General features: G+C 35.7%; 1 protein-coding gene across 2 annotated transcripts in view; it reads left to right on the plus strand.

The window, feature by feature from the left end:
* Positions 1 to 18,898, plus strand: part of LOC149778769 (discoidin domain-containing receptor 2-like) — a 173,971-nt gene that overhangs the window by 106,295 nt on the left and 48,778 nt on the right. For both annotated transcript variants that reach the window (XM_089939520.1, XM_089939521.1), the window contains exon 3: positions 9 to 150. In XM_089939520.1, coding sequence (XP_089795646.1) covers positions 9 to 150 — 142 coding nt within the window. The remainder of the gene's footprint in view (positions 1 to 8; positions 151 to 18,898) is intronic.

Below are 18,898 nucleotides of genomic sequence, written 5' to 3' on the forward strand. Positions count from 1 at the left end.
TTTTTCAGGATACGGACGGAGAAGAATGGCGGAGCCTGGTGTCCTAAACCAGTCATTGCCAGGGATACATATGAGTACCTCCAGATTGACCTATCCCAACTCACTGTCATTACCATGGTTGAAATTCAGGGAAGATTTGGGAATGGACAGGTAAGATCAGTAAAGGTCAAAATACTTGTAGTACTTATTCTATTAGATTAGCTGAGATGACCAAATAGAAATACCATATGTAGGTCATGACAAACTGCAAAAAACAAGACCCTGATCTGCCATAGCATAATGCACCTGCAGATCGGGGTCCACATTGTTTGTTCCACTGATTACTCCTAACAAACTGCACAGACCCAGATCTGCCAGTGCATTATGAGATGGCAGATCTGGGTTTGTGCAGTTTGCAGTTGGACAACACTAATTAGCAAGTATATATGGTACTCCATTCAAACAATTCCTTAAGTATGCCGTATCTTTCTTGTCATTCCTGAGTGATTAAAATAAACCTTCCATAACTTGAATTGTGAGCAGATTGTATCAAGATAGTCCTTCAGATCAAACACGTCATTGTTGAAATGCATAAATATTTCATTTAAAGCATTAGGTATATGTAACAAAGAAACAAAATATGATCCCCCCCCCCACAAAGAAAGGTGTCAGAGTTTCGGAAACTGTTTGACAATCTCTCTCTCTCTCTCTCCCTCTCTCTCTCTGTTTCAAACAACAGATATATCTCAGAAATGCCTTGTTGATGATGTTGCATAACAGAGAAAATCAGAGTTTTCTATACAGTCTGGTACTGGTATAACACTTCTAATTTAATGTGGGCATGGGGATATCATTATACACGGACTAATTTCCCATAGACTATGATGGCAATATGATAGCTTAGTGTAATATCCTCCCACCATCCCCCCCAAATAAATTACTATTAATATGTAAATATGTATAGAAATATCACAGCACATATTGTGTTCAGACTCGTAGATTTAGTTTGCTGCTTTAATTCTGTTTGAGATTTATTGGGTTATTTTAATTCAATTTGTGATTTAGTGGACTAATTTAATTTAGTTTGGTATTTAGTGGGTTATTTTAAATAAGTTAAATAAGTCTCCAGTGACAAGGTGTGGAAGAGGAAGATAGAATTTCTTAAATTCTGCTAACAGATGTCTTCCCACAAGTTTCAGCCTCAGGATTGCAGGAATAAAGTGCTACCTTCCTTCAGATTTCAGGCAGCTAATATAATGGGCTGAAGGTAACCGAATGGTCTAAGATGCTCGCTTTTGCCCTTGCCCTGGGTGAAAGTATCTTAACATCTCTCTCCCCCACCAAAACAATAATGGCAATAATATTTACTTTGCTATTGCAATGATATTAACACAGATAATTGTGACAATGTAAATCAGTGTTATCAGGATTAAGGAATGACCACAATATTTTCTCTCTATAGACCCTTAAATAAGTGCCATATATATTCGTTTACAAATAAAGTACATCTGCTGACAACATAGACCCTAATCTGCTGTTGTTTAAAGCACCAGCAGATCATGGTCGATGTTGTTTATTCTAGTGACTGGTTCAGAAAAAAGCCATAGACCTAGAATTGTGTGTGCTTTATGTAGTGGCATAATTGGGTCTGTGGAGTTTGCAGTTGGTCTCAACTAATAGGAGAGTATATGCGATATATATGTGGTTGCTAAAATGATTCATTGATGACAGTGATTATTTTGAACATTTGCTTTGTGATCTGTGCAAGAATACATTCAGCTAATTTGCGGAGAATTTTCATGCAGGTCTGTTGTGGAAGCCAACCCATTAGTGTAGAAGTTATGAAATTTTATTACATTACTTGCCTGGAACAGACATCTGAATAAAGTTGCAGATTATTCAGGTTGCAATTTTTTATGCTCCATTTGTCAGATTATGTTTTGTGTTTATATTTCAAAATGTGCTCTTTGGAGGACAGTCACATATGAACTTCAAGGCAAGTTGCATACATTTTATTCGCCCTCAAAAGGTTTGAAAATTTTCTTGGCAGCTGAGCAAGGGATTTTTCGAATTCTGTGACTATCTTGTAAAAAATTTATGCCTTCATCTGTGCATTGGTAACATTTTAATTTCACTTCTTGTTTGTTCTGCCTGCTTTTTATTGGGTTGATGTTTACTCCATTAGCATTGATGTCTACTTTGATGAAATAACTGATGGTCTTGAAGTACTTGCAGTAACATAAATGCCATACTGGTGGCATTAAAATCGCCTCCTAGTTTCACATGCTGCCTCCAGTAGCAGTCTTTGAAGTGAGTTTCTGAAGTAGCTCTTTGTTTTTAATACTAATGACAGTGAAACATAAGCATCACTTTGCCAGCCAATATGGTGTCCATTTTAAGGTACTGCAATACATTTTTGTGAAAGTCACATAAACTTCTGGTATCAGCTGCTGAATTGGAATGAAACTTTGGGATAATAGTATTATAGCTATGGGATAATAGTATTATAGCTATGGGATAGCAGTATTATAGCTATGGGATAGTAGTATTATAGCTATGGGACAGTAGTATTATAGCTATGGGATAATAGTATTATAGCTATGGGACAGTAGTATTATAGCTGTGGGATAGTAGCTATGGGATAATAGTATTATAGCTATGGGATAGTAGTATTATAGCTAAGGGACAGTAGTATTAATGCTATGGGATAGTAGTATTATAGCTATGGGATAGTAGTATTATAGCTATGGGATAATAGTATTATAGCTATGGGATAGTAGTATTATAGCTATGGGATAATATTATTTTAGCTATGGGATAATAGTATTATAGCTATGACGTAATAGTATTATAGCCATGGGATACTAGTATTATCGCTATGGGATAATAGTATTTTAGCCGTGGGATAATAGTATTATCGCTATGGGATAATAGTATTATGGTGATGGGATAATAGTATTATAGCTGTGGGATAGTAGTATTATAGCTATGGGATAGTAGTATATAGCTATGGGATAATAGTATTATAGTTATGGGATAATATTATTTTAGCCATGGGATAATAGTATTATCACTATGGGATAGTAGTATTATAGCTATGGGATAGTAGTATTATAGCTATTGGATAATATTATTTTAGCTATGGGATAATAGTATTATAGCTATGACATAATAGTATTATAGCCATGGGATAATATTATTTTAGCCATAGGATAATAGTATTGTCACTTTGGGATAATAGTATGTTAACCATGGGATAATAGTATTACGGCTATGGGATAATAGTATTATGGTGATGGGATAATAGTATTATAGCTATGGGATAGTAGTATTATAGCTATGGGATAATATTATTTTAGCTATGGGATAATAGTATTATAGCTATGACATAATAGTATTATAGCCATGGGTAATAGTATTATCGCTATGTGATAATAGTATTTTAGCCATGGGATAATAGTATTATTGCTATGGGATAATAGTATTTTAGCCATGGGATAATAGTATTATGGCTATGGGATAATAGTATTATGGTGATGGGATAATAGTATTATAGCTATGGGATAATAGTATTATAGCGATAGGATAGTAGTATTATAGCGATGGGATAGTAGTATTATAGCTATGGGATAGTAGTATTATAGCTATGGGATAGTAGTATTATAGCTATGGGATAGTAGTATTATAGCTATGGGATAGTAGTATTATAGCTATGGGATATTAGTATTTTAGCGATGGGATAATAGTATTATAGCTATGGGATAATAGTATTTTAGCTATGGTATAGTAGTATTATAGCTATGGGATAATAGTATTGTAGCTGTGGAATAGTAGTATTTTAGCTATGGGATAGTAGTATTATAGCCATGGGATAATAGTATTATAGCTATGGGATAGTAGTATTATAGCGATGGAATAGTAGTATTATAGCTATGGGATAGTAGTATTTTAGCGATGGGATAGTAGTATTATAGCTATGGGATAGTAGTATTTTAGCAATGGGATAATAGTATTATAGCTATGGGATAATAGTATTTTAGCTATGGGATAGTAGTATTATAGCTATGGGATAGTAGTATTTTAGCTATGGAATAGTAGTATTTTAGCTATGGGATAAAAGTATTTTAGCTATGGGATAATAGTATTTTAGCCATGGGATAATAGTATTATAGCTATGACATAATAGTATTATAGCTATGACATAATAGTATTATAGCCATGGGATAATAGTATTATAGCCATGGGATAATAGTATTATGACTATGGGATAATAGTATTATGACTATGGGATAATAGTATTATAGCTATGACATAATAGTATTATAGTTATGGGATAATAGTATTATAGCTATGGGATAGTAGTATTATAGCTAATGTTTGTAACCAGATATGCTTGGAATTCCTGTCTTGTGTGTGTAACCAGACATAATAATACCGTTAGATAGCTGCGATAACTCAGAGTTAGAGTGTAAGACTTGTAATCAGAGAGTTGCAGGTTTGTTGCCAGCCCAACCCAGCCCAGCTCAGCTGCCGCATTATGTCCTTTGAAAAGACATTTAGCTGCCATTTTCTCAGCATGATTTAGCCAGTAAAGAGCTGAAAAAGTTGAAAACCAAGAAACCAACCACCATTATTTAGTTCAGTGGTGAAACACCACAATGAAATGGATACTTTGCTAGCAGATAGCAAGAATTTGCTTCCAAGATTATCAAAATTGTGTATTGGTTGGCAGGTATGATATCGCAGGGGAGGGGTCATTGGTAATTATACAGTTAAACTGAATTCTCTTTTGAATATGTTCCAAATGTTTATTTACTTTGCTTTTAAGTACAGCATTATAGTTGTTCTATCAGAATGTCTTAACGACCCATACAACTTCCAAATGCACTGGGTTTATGTTAGGTTTTTTTGAGCTTTTGGAATGGTCAGTCTTCTGTTTAATAGGACAAGTTTGTTATCGCTTCTCTTTCAAAACTATTTGGTCCTGCTCTTATTATCACTAATCCCCCTGAATGTACAGTGGGGCTTTTGAATAAAAGACTTGTATCTAATTCATCCCAAAGAAAAATGGTGCCAATTTAATATCTGAATTAGCCAGCACAGCAGCCATATTAAAACTCTTGTCACTATTCCTCCTACATGGCTGGTCAAATGAACGTGGGGTATTTATTCACTGCAAGACTTCCAATGTCTGGTTGGACTTCATGAAACTGACGCTGATCTTATTCAGTGTCAATCGTCTTAAAATTTTTCATCAGGTCATATTGATGTCCAGTTTGTCTTAAATGAAACTGGTGCCAATCTGACCTTCAATATGGCCACCACATAGCAGCCATCTTGAATATCTTGTTATTAGTACTCCTGAATGGATGGCTGTATCAACATGAGGTTTTCACTAAATGTTTTTATCATGTCGAGCTGCCCTTAAATGAAAATCGTGCCAATTTGAAGTCCAATATGGCCACCACATCAGCCATCTTGAAAATATTGTTTATCTCTGCTCCTCCCAAATGGATGAAAATGTTAGCATGCAGCTTTAATCAGTAGACCTCTTAAAATACCTAGTTGGTCCAAAATGAAAATAATGCCAGTCATACATCCAGTATGGCTGCAATAATGACTGTCTGAAAAGTCTTGTTTTCACTATTTGTGTTCGTGTGATTGGGATTTTTAATGTAGCTTTAACAATTTTTCATTCATATCACTATGATGTCTGCAGTGTGACAGTTTATAGTGATGTCCAGCACTGGGACATCATGCTGCAGACATGTAGCATGATATCCCACCCAGTCGCATTTTCCTGACACCAGGCCGACCAGTCCTAACACTAACCTCTTTATGCCAAGTGCCTAGCATTAGGCAGCTGTTAGTACCAATTTTATAAGTTTTTAGTATGACTTGACGGGGTTTGAATCTGCAACCATTTCCCCTGAATGGATGTTTGTTATGACATGGAGTTTTCACTGAAATACCCCTAATGGAAATGAAAATGGTGCCAAACTGACATCCATTACCACATATACTTGCTTATAAGACTAGTCCTACTGCAAACTGCACAGACCAGTTTCTGCCATTGCATAATGCATCGGATGATCTGGGTCCATGCAGTTTGTTATCGGTAGAACAAACAGCGTAGATCCTGATCTGCAGGTGCATTATGATATGGCAGATCAGGTTCTTTGCTGTTTGCAGTTTGACTTATAAGTAAGTACATATGGTATGTGTGTGCTATTTCCTTCTAGAAGCCATTGCATACAAAACATCTGATTAGATTAAGAAGTGAGAAACAGATTTTGATACAGGAAAGCTGAAACATACACCCTTTCTGCAGGTGTTGTTTGTTTCTGTGTGTTGCTTTCGTCATTCTTCTATGTGTAATTAGGGTTAGTTAACAATTTGCAGATTCCCAATGAGATCAGTTACTTTTTCCATCCGATCAGATATCATGTGTTTGATATAATAAATTCTGTTTCATCTTGCGTTCAAGTTGACAATTAGTATTATGTTATACATGGTACACCTGTTTCAAATAATTCCTCATATTTTGAAGTTGAAAATCCCAGATTGTGGGAAGTTGTTGATCAGTGAGTGTTTATAAAACAATTAATATAGTTTTAGTTAATAAATAACCCACAGTTATTATTAATATGATTTATGTACCTTATTAACTGACCGATCTTCTCCAGACGGATCTTCTCCAGAGGGGTGCTGTTATTGTATTTGCATTTTGTTCAGTTGTAGATTTGAAACCTGACACAGTCAGCACAGTTATTTTCACATGATATTGTGTGGCAGGTTCTCTCTGTATGTCTGTATTAGGCCACTGTTCAAGAGGATATTTTTCTTTGAAGGTATATGGTAAGTGAATGTTACATGTATTTCTTCCTCACAGACAAAATACACCTGTGTAACAAGGTTGAATTCCAGAAGGTTGTTGATACAGTAGAGAAGACACACACTACCCACATCCAGATGTTGTGACTGGTTCTAGTTTGTAACCAGCTTTTGGTTCACAGTATTTGATGCATGTGGATGTTGTTATTAGGTTATTCCAGAAAACATATGACTGATTATTATTATATCATTATGATGCTGAATAAATAAATACATAAAATCAAGTACTGGGTGGAACAATATGATTTTCAGACCTTATTAATATTGCTGTAACATATTGAAATCTGGACTAGTGAAAAAATGGGTCAAGGAACCAGACTGAGGTATGTAAGAGTGTTGTTATTAAACAAAATTCTATTTTATAAACTATTTTAAGAACTGACAAACTGCTCATTTGTGTTGTATGGAACTTCATACAGATAGCAGCGGTAACTAATTGGTTCATTTTGTCTGCAGCTTTCATTTGGATTCTTCTGATTTTTTATATACCATATGTTATACTGTACATAAAACAGGTAGGAAACCTCACTGAAAAGACTACTCATGGAACTTTAAATGTTCTTATTTCAGGGGTGGAGTTAGTAAAGATTTCTACTGAATACTGAAAGGAAATTTTGGTTGTTTTAATTTTCACCAATTTTAGCAGGGTGCATTATTTCTCCCATAATAAGTTATGTGGTGAACCTACACTGTATACTCACTTATAAGTTGAGTTCATTGGCAGACTGCACAGGCACAGATCTGCAGTTGCATAATTTGCCAGTAGATATGGGTCCATGCAGTTTGTTAGGAGTAATCATTAAAACATGTAATATGCATCCTAATCTGTGATGAAGTATGCACTGGCAGATCAGGGTCATTGTCTGTGTTCTTAACACTTGGACATGACTTATAAGTGTGTACATACAGTAGTACATTTTTAAAAAGTAAGGTGTGGACTTTTAGTGGACAAAGATATCCCTAATTAAGATTTTCTGAAATTTTTATAAATATATGCTGTCTTGTTATTAAGCATTAGGCTTATCATGGGATAAATATGGTAAAATATTAGGCTTATCATGGGATAAATATGGTAAAACATTAGGCTTATCATGGGATAAATGGTAGCTTTACAACTTAGGTGGTCATACAGAAGCATGGAAGGGACATAGGTAAAAGGAAATGTTATCTCATTGCCACAAGAAAATGGAAGAAAATATGACACGGTTATGAAATAGTATCATGTAGCTATGTGATATGTCATTGCCATGAGAAAAACTGTCTCATGGCTGTTATATGTTATCTCATGGTTAAGAGATTAAAAAAATTAACGGATGTTCCTTTCATGCATTCATACTTACCTATTTCCTACCACCCACTATTTGTACGTACCTATTTCCTACCACCCACTATTCGTACGTACCTATTTCCTACCACCCACTATTTGTACATACCTATTTCCTACCACCCACTATTCGTACACACCTATTTCCTACCACCCACTATTCGTACATACCTATTTCTTACCACCCATGCACTTTCATAAGTCTGATGCCAGATTTGGGGGATAGGTTGTTGAAACAGTAACTTTGGCATTGATAAGATGGTAGGTTTGGATGTTGATACAGTTTGGTATGTTTATTTTCTTTAAAGAGTTCTTAGACAGGAGGAAATTAGAGTAAAAGAATGGTATTTACTGATTGTAAAGAGACTGATCTTTTTTTTAATGTTAGAGGCTGTGATTAATGGTGTATTTTACCTGAATGAGGCTTCCTGATACCCACCACTGCATTTAAAGAAAGTAGGGATTGTGGAGGGGGTCTCCAGGAATTGGTAGCTGGCTCTGTTTCAGTTAAGAATATTTTAAAATCATGCAGAACTCCCAGATTTAGTAATTTACTCTGAAGCTTTAAACTGGTAATCCCCCATGATTGGCTCATGAGCCATTCCCATAGAAAAATCTCCATAAAAATTACAGATACATTTAGAAGTTGAGATGGAGATGGGGTGGGGTGGAAGAAAGTGTGTGTGCCATTTTCTTTATTTTATTGTCAGTTACAGAGACAATTATTTGTGCAGACAAAATTTGTTTTCTACAGAGCGTTGCAGGCAGTAAATGTAAGAAAAGGATTTTATGAGCGCTACTGGTCATAGACCAAAAGAACCTATGGATGGCCTGCTGTCACAAGCTTTTGATACTTTTCCATGTCAACCACATATACTCACTTGTAAGTCAAGTCCAGCTGCAAACTGCACAGACCAAGATCTTCTATCCCATAATAATCTAGCAGATTTGGATCCATGCAGTTTGGTAGAAGAAATAAAAATAGACCCTGATCTGCAGCACATTATGATACTGTAGATCAGGATCTTTTTTGTTTGTAGTTTGACTTGACTTATAGGTGAGTACAAATGTACTCACAAGATTTCCATGGAGACGCACAAACATCCCAATGATTTGTTCTTAAATGGAAATGGTGGTGTTCAGATACCCAACATAACTGCAACTATTGACGTCTTGAAAATCTGTTCACTTCTCAATGGAAGATTATATCAACATGGAATTAAAAGAAAGAAAAAGGCTCTCATAGTTAACTGGTAGTTGATTCATTATGGCAGCCATCTTGAAAATCATGTTATCTCTAAAGATTATGCAGATCTTAAATACACTACGTTTATCGTGAAAATCTTGTTATCACTCAGTAATATCAAAAATGGTTTCATCATAAAGCATTTACAAGAAGACATGATCTTATTTGGGATTTCTTGAAATTCTTTTCAGCCATTAGAGCATTTAAGTCCCTTCAAGGGACACGTGTTTTGCTAAGGATATACAACCTAGGGCAAAGGGTGGAGTCAGTGGTATGAAGGATATAAACTTTATATGAAAAGTGCTAGCTATGTGTTAATAATAGGGACAGTGTCCATTAAGAATGTGAATGAGGTGTTGAAGTAATGGACTGTGGGGGTAGGTCCCAGATAAGTAGAGATTAGCAGCTTCACACTTCGTGCCATTAGCATTAAAGCATATGCATGGTTAAGAGAGGATAACAAATGCACAATTGTATTCATTTAGTTTAATAGCTTTGGCCTCTTAAAATATCCCTTCTTGTATGTAATTGTAGAAGGCCTCCTGGAAGAATGGTTTGTGGACCAAATGAGCCACTTGTATTATCAAGCCAGTGTTATATTACCGAATATACTTGCATATAAGTCAAGTAAAGCTGCAAACAACATAGATCCTGATCTACCAGCCTAAAGTGCATGCAGAGCATGCTCTATGTTGTTTGTTCTGTTGATTACTCTTTACAAACTGCACAGACTTAGATTTGCCAGTGCATTGTGTGATGGCAGATCTGTTGCATGCAGTTTGCAATTGGACTCGTCATATAAGTGAGTGTATGCGGTATTATTATTATTATTATTATTATTATTATTTTTGATTATTATTATTATTATTATCATTGTTATTATTATTGTTATTATTATTAATACTTTTATCGTTATTATTATTATTATTATCATCATCATTATCATTATTATTATTATTATTATTATTATTATTATCATCACTCCTCTACCAACAAAAAACTATTCATTGGAATCTATTCCTGTTCCTTTTATCCTTCAGTTCATCCATTTTTAAATATTTTTTTTATAGCAGTACTGGTACATAGACCAGAATAGCTTATGGGATGGTCTTTTGTCCCCCATATGTTGCCATCTTATCGCTACTCGTTATAAACTACCTGGAGGATTGTCATGAAAATTAACATCTACATTCATCCCATGGTCTAGTTGGAATTAAATGAAAATGGTGATGCTCAGATATCTTGAAAATTCTTTTATTGCCATTTCTTATGATGTTTAGTTGGTCATGACATGACAGTGGTGCCAATCTAATATATCAAGCATGGCCCCAACAGCTGCCATCTTGGTATTCTTGTTATTGATACCTCTTCTGAATGGGGGGCCATAAGTGGCTGAGTGGTCTAAAGCGCTTTCCATTACCGATCACTGCCATCTCACCTCTGTCTGTGTGGGTTCGAGTCTCGGAGTCAGCCACTGTGGGTATGTGAGAAAGCTTGCCAGTAGCTTCTCGTGGGTAGGTGGTTCTTTCCGGGGTTTTCCCCGGGTTCTTCCTCCACCATTAATACTGGCCAACATGTATAGCCTATCGTGTGCTGAACAATGGCATTAAACCCTACAACAACAACAACAACCTCCTGAATGGAAGGTCATAATTCAACATGGGCTTTTCACTAGAAGATTTCTAGTTGCTTGAAAATGGAAATGGTGCTCATCTGATGTCTAATATAGCTGCCATAGTGACCATCTGTTAAATCTTATTTCATTAAAATGATGTCTAGTTGGTCATAAATGAAGATGATGCCAATCTGATGTTCAGTATGGCCACCACAGTGGCCGTCATGAAAAGCTTTTCTATATACCTCCTGAATGAAAATTAATATTGACTTTGGGGGTTTCATCAGAATATTTCTTGTAATGAGTTGGTCCTAAACAAAAACATTGGTGCTGCTTGCACTTTAGCATGGCCACCATTGTACATTAGCCATCTTGAAAACAACTGTTGTTGCTACTCCAGCTATATGGATGGTCATATCAACATCGTGTTTTACTAAATGATGTATTATGTCTAGTTGGTCTTGAATGAAAATAGTACAGCAAAGACATCCAATATGTCTTGCACAGTGGCCATGTTGAAAATCTTGTTATCACTATTTCTCCTAAATGAATGGTCATATCAGCAAGAGGTATCCACAGAAAGACTCCTTATGATGTCTAGCTAATAATGAATAATGTCTAATTGAAAATTATATTGCTGATTTAAAATATTGCTGTCACAATGGTCATCTTGAAAATCTTGTTTTCACAAATTTATCTCAGATGGCTGGTCATATCACCATTTTGCTTTTAGCAAAAAACTTCTAATGATTTCTAGTTTGTATTAAATGGAAATGGTGCCAGTCTATTATCCAGTATGGTCTCTGTGGTGGCCATCTTGGAAATAAATGTATTGTTATCATTATTCCTCCAAAACAGAAAGTCATATCAACATATAGGTTTCCAGCAGAAGCCATCTTACGACGTCTTGCTGGTTCTCTATACAAATGGTGGGAATCTGACATCTAATATGAAAATGTTGTTGTTGTTGTTGTGGTGTTTAATGCCATTTTTCAGCACACGATAGGCTATACATGGCAGCCAGTATTAATGGTGGAGGAAGAACCCGGGAAGAACCACCGACCCTCGTGAAGCTACTGGCAAGCTTTCTCACATACCCACATTGGCTGAATCCGAGACTCAAACCGGCGCAGACAGGGGTGAGATGGCAGTGATCCGTAATGGAGAGCGCTTTAGACCACTCGGCCACTCGGGGCCCCTGATATGAAAATGTAATTACTGCATAAGAATATCAGAGATGGTTTGAACACACTGTAATTAAATGGAAGAAATGATTTTATCTCAAAATCCTAAAAATACATTTCAGCCAGTATAGAGTCAGTCCCTTCAAGGAATGCTCGTTTTTTTTTTCAAACATTCACATTTAGAACTTTTTCAGATGGATGAAAAATGTAAAAGCTCTCAATGAACAATGATTGGATAAAACAAATGTAGTTTCATTGTGTTGAAACATTTTGTGTTCATTTTATTTTTATACATTATGAGTAAGCAAAGAAGTCATTGACATTGAAATTGGCATTATTTGCCAATCAGAGGAATGTACTGATATGCCAGAAGGTAGTTTAATGGTTGATTTATTCCAACTTTTATGCTGTTGCACCAACTTCCTGTCTTTCATCACTCCATTACTGATAGGGCACATAGGGCCCTAAAATACAGCTATCAGCAGAACTGATATCTTTTGGGCCAATATATCACCTCTACCATTGCACTTAATTGGCCCTACCTAGTTCCATATAACTTACACCTTGACTCAGCTTGTTACTTTAGGCACTAATCTTCAGTACTGTTACCTTTCCAACTAAAACTGAGACATCATACTTTTCCCAGCTCTCTATCTTTTCCTATTTGTTCTGTACATTCTACATTTTCCGAGCGGTAGGAAGAGAGTGCTGTTTGATTTTGTGACTCCATTGTCATCAGTAATAAATTACCCAGTATTTAAAAGTACGCAAATTTAGCAAGTTACTCGGTAATGCTGAGTTGACTTCCACGAGAGATATACCAGAAAATGTTCCATTGTTTTATAAGTCTTTGACCTGTTACAAATGTTCTTGGTATTTTCAGGTGCACAAAACCCCCCTGTACTTTTGCGTACTAGCGGAATGATGACCCGTTACATAGCACAGTGTAGGAGCTGCAATGGCTTCAATGGTGTGAACATGCCATTCACACTTTGCTTCCATTTCCTCAGCGTCACGTAGCCATTAATGTGCTAAAAGTGCTGCTAGGGTTTCAGAAGAGTTCAGTTTTAGGGGAAAATCACTCATACTAAAGAGGTCCTTATCACTCAGATTGGTCAAGTTTTTTGCCACTATGCATGCCCATTTTCTGAACTGATATTTTTCCAACCTGGATCTTGGATGAGTTTGTTAATGAGTGTGAATCATGCATACTACATAATTAGAAGATTCTGCCTGCGATTGACTGGGTTTGTTACCACTCAGAAGCCATATTTATCTTGTTTTTGCTTTTTATCAAACTTGAAATATGGTCATATATCAAAAGGGCCTGGATTGGTTCAGTGAAGTCCACTCATGAGGTAATCTTGCATCTGATTAGCTAGCTGACTGTACTACCGAAATGGGGGGCTATAAAGCAAGGGAAGTAACCTGTGATCATGCATAGTGAGAATCAGAAGTTATGCGTTGTGAAGAGAATTCTCCCCTTGTAAAGCATTTGAAAACTTTAAAAAATTGTGTTAAAAATAAAGAATACATGAATTTCAATAAAACATTTTGTGGAAATGAACAAGATAATGCACAATAGGGATTAAATCATTTGTAATTTGAAAGAATATATAAAATAATAATGCTAAATAAAATATAAAAAAGTAAAAAAAGTCTGAGATAACTAATATTGTATATATATATTGTTTCAAATGAATTCGCTACATTGAAGTTAAATGACCAGTAGGTATTTTTTACAGGTTTCTACACACCAGAGACCTCATTGTCCAACGAAACTTAAAAATCACTAACACTCAGTTGTAAAATAAGATGACAAAATATTTCTTTTTTATATTCTCATATTTATATGCATTATTTAATGGCATTTCAAATATTAAATGTCAATAGTCACACATTACTTTGAATTTACAGTTGGTATTTTTGTTTTAAAAAAATAAAAATTAATAACTAGGTATGCTCTTCTCCTGAACCACGTCAAAATTTAATTACCTTCATTAACCCAGTTATTTGGTTCCTGACTCTAGAAATTTTATAACCATAAAACAGAACTTAAAAAATGACTGAAAAAAATTCTTGATTCTCTGAATGTTGTGGCCAGACTGCATTTAATTTCCTTTCTAGCTAACAGTATTAGACATCACACTCATTTTATTGCTTTCCATGTCTCCTAATATTTTTTAGCATCTACTGGACATAGATTTTTTGTTGTTGTTGTTGTTGTATGGTTTAACGCCATTTTTCAGCACAAGATAGGCTATACATGGCAGCCAGTATAATTGGTGGAGGAAGAACCCTGGAAAACCCCGGGAAGAACCACCAACCCACGAGAAGCTACTGGCAGGCTTTCTCACGTACTCACGTTAGCCGAGCCTGAGACTTGAACTCACGCAGACAGAGTTGAGATGGCAGTGATCCGTAACGGTGAGCGCTTTAGACCACTCGGCCACTCGGGGCCCCCTACTGGACATAGACTAAAGAGTACAGTTCAGTAATGGATTCTGTTGAATGCTGCTTGATAATTGTGGTTGTGTCAGAGTTACAGCCAGTTGCACAAATTATTTAAGCAATTACAGTCAAACCCACTTATCTCGACCTCGGTTATCTCGACAACCCGCTTATGTCGAGCGTTTTGGTCCGGTCCCGAAAAAATTCTTCTTTGTTATGCTATTTTTTACCCGCTTATCTCGACCTCTGTTAAGTCAATAACCCGGTTATGTCGGGCATAAGTTTCGGTCCGAAGTAACATGTGGACCCGCTTAATTCGACGAAATGCAACTTTTTTACGTCAATCTCACAGAAATTGTACAAGAAATAGTCAGCAAAAGCGATCGATTTTCAGGCACAATTTTGGTCCGTTACGGCAGTAGTCACATGTTTATTTCATATTCTTTCTATTTTTGGTTCGTAAGAGTAGCTTAATCGATTAGTTTATTAAGAATATATCATGTTCACTACATAAAATATTCAAGGATTCACAAAGACAAGAGTGTGTACAAATTACAATGTAACTTTATTTTACGAAAACGCAGAATCTTAGATGTCAGCTACATGTGTATTTTATCATTTCCCTTTTATTTCTTAAATAACCTTTGTATTTGATATCCTGCCGGTAAGTTCAAAGAATTAGTTTACTGCTCGCTACCGGATGTGTTTATTCACCACCCGCGCATCTATTTATTTGCCATCTGGAATCATAATTGATACAAACTCGCATTGATGCCTGCGGGGTAAGTAGTCTACTCAACATTAACTTGCTTTAATAAATACTCTTTGTAACCCATGCTAGCGAAAGGAGTGTCATTTGCACTCACAGTCAATGTACATGTACATGTACATGTATTTTCAAAAACATTTATTGATCTTTATCTGCGAGATACTGTCATATATTAACCTGGATATAATACAATCTTGGTTATTTTGCACCTAACACCGCGTTATGCGTGAATGGCGGGTGCCTGAAAGCAATCGGTGGATGTTTCTCTCTCACTCTCTCGTTTGTGATTTTCTTTGATCCATTTTTCAATCTGATAACATATTCAAACCTCTGAGTACAACCAAACATGATTTATTTTTCAATATTCACATCAATTATAAAAATGCGTCGTGTGTTATCTGACATAAGTGATGCACACTACAGTAATGGATGCATACGCTACATGTGATATAAGGAGTTCATAGATATATTTTTTCTTTAATAAATTACTTATGATGATAAAAAAGGAATAAATGATAACAACACCAGGTTAGTTCATTTCATTTTATTATCAATTAAGCGTTTTGTTTATTTTATTGTAACATGCAGTGGGAGGGGATTCCAGTAAACACCAGCAAGAGACAGGAGTAATGCTCAAGGACATTTTTAAAATTACCGGTTTTTATGAACCCGGATATCTCGGGACCCGGTTATGTCGACGATTTTTTTACACCCCCGACGTAATCGAGATAACCGGGTTTGACTGTATATAGATAGTGTTCATCAGTCATAAAACATTGTGTTCCTGAGTAATGCTAACAAATTGTTTTCTCAAAGGAATAAAATTGGGTCATGCAGCTGGCTGTGGTTCACTTTTGGTAAATGGAGGAGGATAAATGATTTTTTTAAAAATCTCCGCACCAGCCAATCCAATATAAAGCAATGTGGCAACTAAATGCTATCAACTTTTCTATACACTCTACATTTACACTACATGTATGAATTTGCTTCTGCAAGCTTATATTTATCCGTTTACCTACATGAGAGATATCAGATCCACCTGGACCCCTTTTTTTTAATACTCACTTAGGTATGATTTTATGGACAGTTAGTGACTGCTTACTTTTAACACATTAACCCCTGGTGACGAGTTTACGTGGCAGGAGGTAGTAGCCTACTACCGAGCTCTGTAGCATCAAGGTCATATATGATACACTAAGGTGGGTGGTATTATAAAAAGGTAGACAGATGTAGCTCTACAATGATACCAAATAATCTGGAATTTCTAGTTGCACTACAAAATACAGAGGGAAAAACCGAATTTTTTGGACCCGATTTTTTTTTTCCACCCAAAATTTGCCCATGGTCACAGAGGCGTAGCTATGATATTTTGCGCCCGGGGACGAACTATAAAATTGGCGCCCCAGCCCCCTCCCCGTTTAATCACATTTTTGAATATTACCCTTGTTTACTTATTATAATGTAACGTTGTAAGCCTCATTTTGGCGCCTCTGTACCTTGGCGCCCGGGGACATATGTACCCCCCTGCCCCCCCCAGCTACACCGCTGCATGGTCAGAATCTGATTTTGTGTCTGGATTTTAGACTTTTTGGTCTCAGATCTAAGGCAGATCAGTATGAACTGCAAACAGACAGATGAACCTTTGCAAACAGTAGTATAAGATGGTCATTTGGAATAAAGAGTGGTCTCGATACGAAAATAATGGGTCCATTAAGCTGGACCTATAGTTGTTTGTAAAACATATAAATTTGTCAGAAGCTTACATACTTGAATGTTCCTTAAAGAATGCAGAATCTTTTAGCTTCAGATGGCACAACTAATGTGTACTTAAGTAAAGTGTCATTAGCCTTTCGTGGAATAAACTTTCTTTGAGGCAGTGATGGTTATTTAATGTTTTGTTTTGTCTGTCTTATAATGTTTACTCAATCTCGAAATGTCTTCTGTCAACTAATACCCTAATTTCTTTTGATTTTTTTTCAAAAGCTCTAACAGCTGGAAAAAGATACAATCTCTATAGGCTAACCTGCCTTGTTTCCTTAAGTAATTGCTCCACAAAGTGCAACACAATCGTACAGGCCATGGTGTTAGAAAAGGCCACTTGAAGGTGCCACTTATAATTCATGACTGTTGGCTACTTTTCAAAGTTTATCAATGGGTTACGTCTCCCAAATGAAAGGGCATAAAAACTTTGCATACAAAATGGAGGCATGTACTGAAACAGCTGACAGTTTTTTGTTCATTTTAATGACCGCAGTTTTATGACAATGTTTAAAGTGTGTCAGAATAGTTTATGGTTCAAAACTTTATCTTCTTTGGAGCCATCTTGATTTTTCATGTCGAGTGAAATAACAAAAGTGCAGCTGCAGTCAAACAATTGGCTCTCAGAATATTCTTGTATTTAGGTGCAAAGAAAATACTGAGTCGAAACGGTTAATCGGTTTTCTACATCTCGTCTTTTTATCTTCAGATAAATGTAATAATGAGTTCACTTTATAGTATTGTTATTGTATAATATAAAGAAAGGAAAATAATTTTAATTTGTTTTAGAACATTTTTTGGTAGATTAAAATCAGCCATAACTTTCTCGTTAGCTGTAAAGCTTCTTTTCTGTATACGAACCATTTGTACATTTTACTCATGCTAAATTGATTCCGAGTAAAATATAACTTATTCACCTTATAAGTACCATATATATATGCTTGCAAGTCAAGTCCAACTGCAAACTACACAGACCCTGATTTGCTGTTGCATGAAGCCCAGGCAGATCTGGGTATATGTAGATCGTTAGGAGTAATCGATAAAACAAACAACATTAACCTTGATCTGCCCATGCATTATGCAACAGGAAATCTTGGTCAGTGTTTTTTGCAGTTGGACCCAACTTGTAAGTGAATATAAACAGTACACGTACATGTAAAGAAAAAAAAAAATTGGCACTTTAAGCGAGTTATTAAGATTGCTTGACATAATATGAAGCATCAGGTTACAATTATCTAAGGTGGGGATCTCCCATAATGCATCAGCATCTCAGGGTGTATGATGTCTGTCCTTTTCTCGGTGTCATGTGAACAGAATAGACCCTGGTCTGTCGATTCATTATGCAACAAAAATCTGGGTCTGTATTGTTTCCATTTTGTTGCATGCTGGGTAAATTTTATGCCATAGTTATGAGAATATGAAGGATTCATAAAACAGCATTATAATTTCCACTTCAGCAGATTTCTGAACTAGTGCTTGTAATTCAATGTTCGCACTGAAATATACAGATTCTTTATATTCTGAAGGGAAAAAACTGCCTTTAATAAATATTTACCAAATTATGCATCAAAAATATTTTGATTAGCTAGAATCTTGTAAATTCTAATGCAGTGCCTCAAATTAAAAACCAGTCACTTCAGTCAAAATTTATATTTTCGAACTGGCAACAAAATTCTTG

The sequence above is a fragment of the Sinohyriopsis cumingii genome, chromosome 17 (genome assembly GCF_028554795.1).
Source record: "Sinohyriopsis cumingii isolate HCF-2022 chromosome 17, ASM2855479v2, whole genome shotgun sequence".
Lineage (NCBI taxonomy): Eukaryota > Metazoa > Mollusca > Bivalvia > Unionida > Unionidae > Sinohyriopsis > Sinohyriopsis cumingii.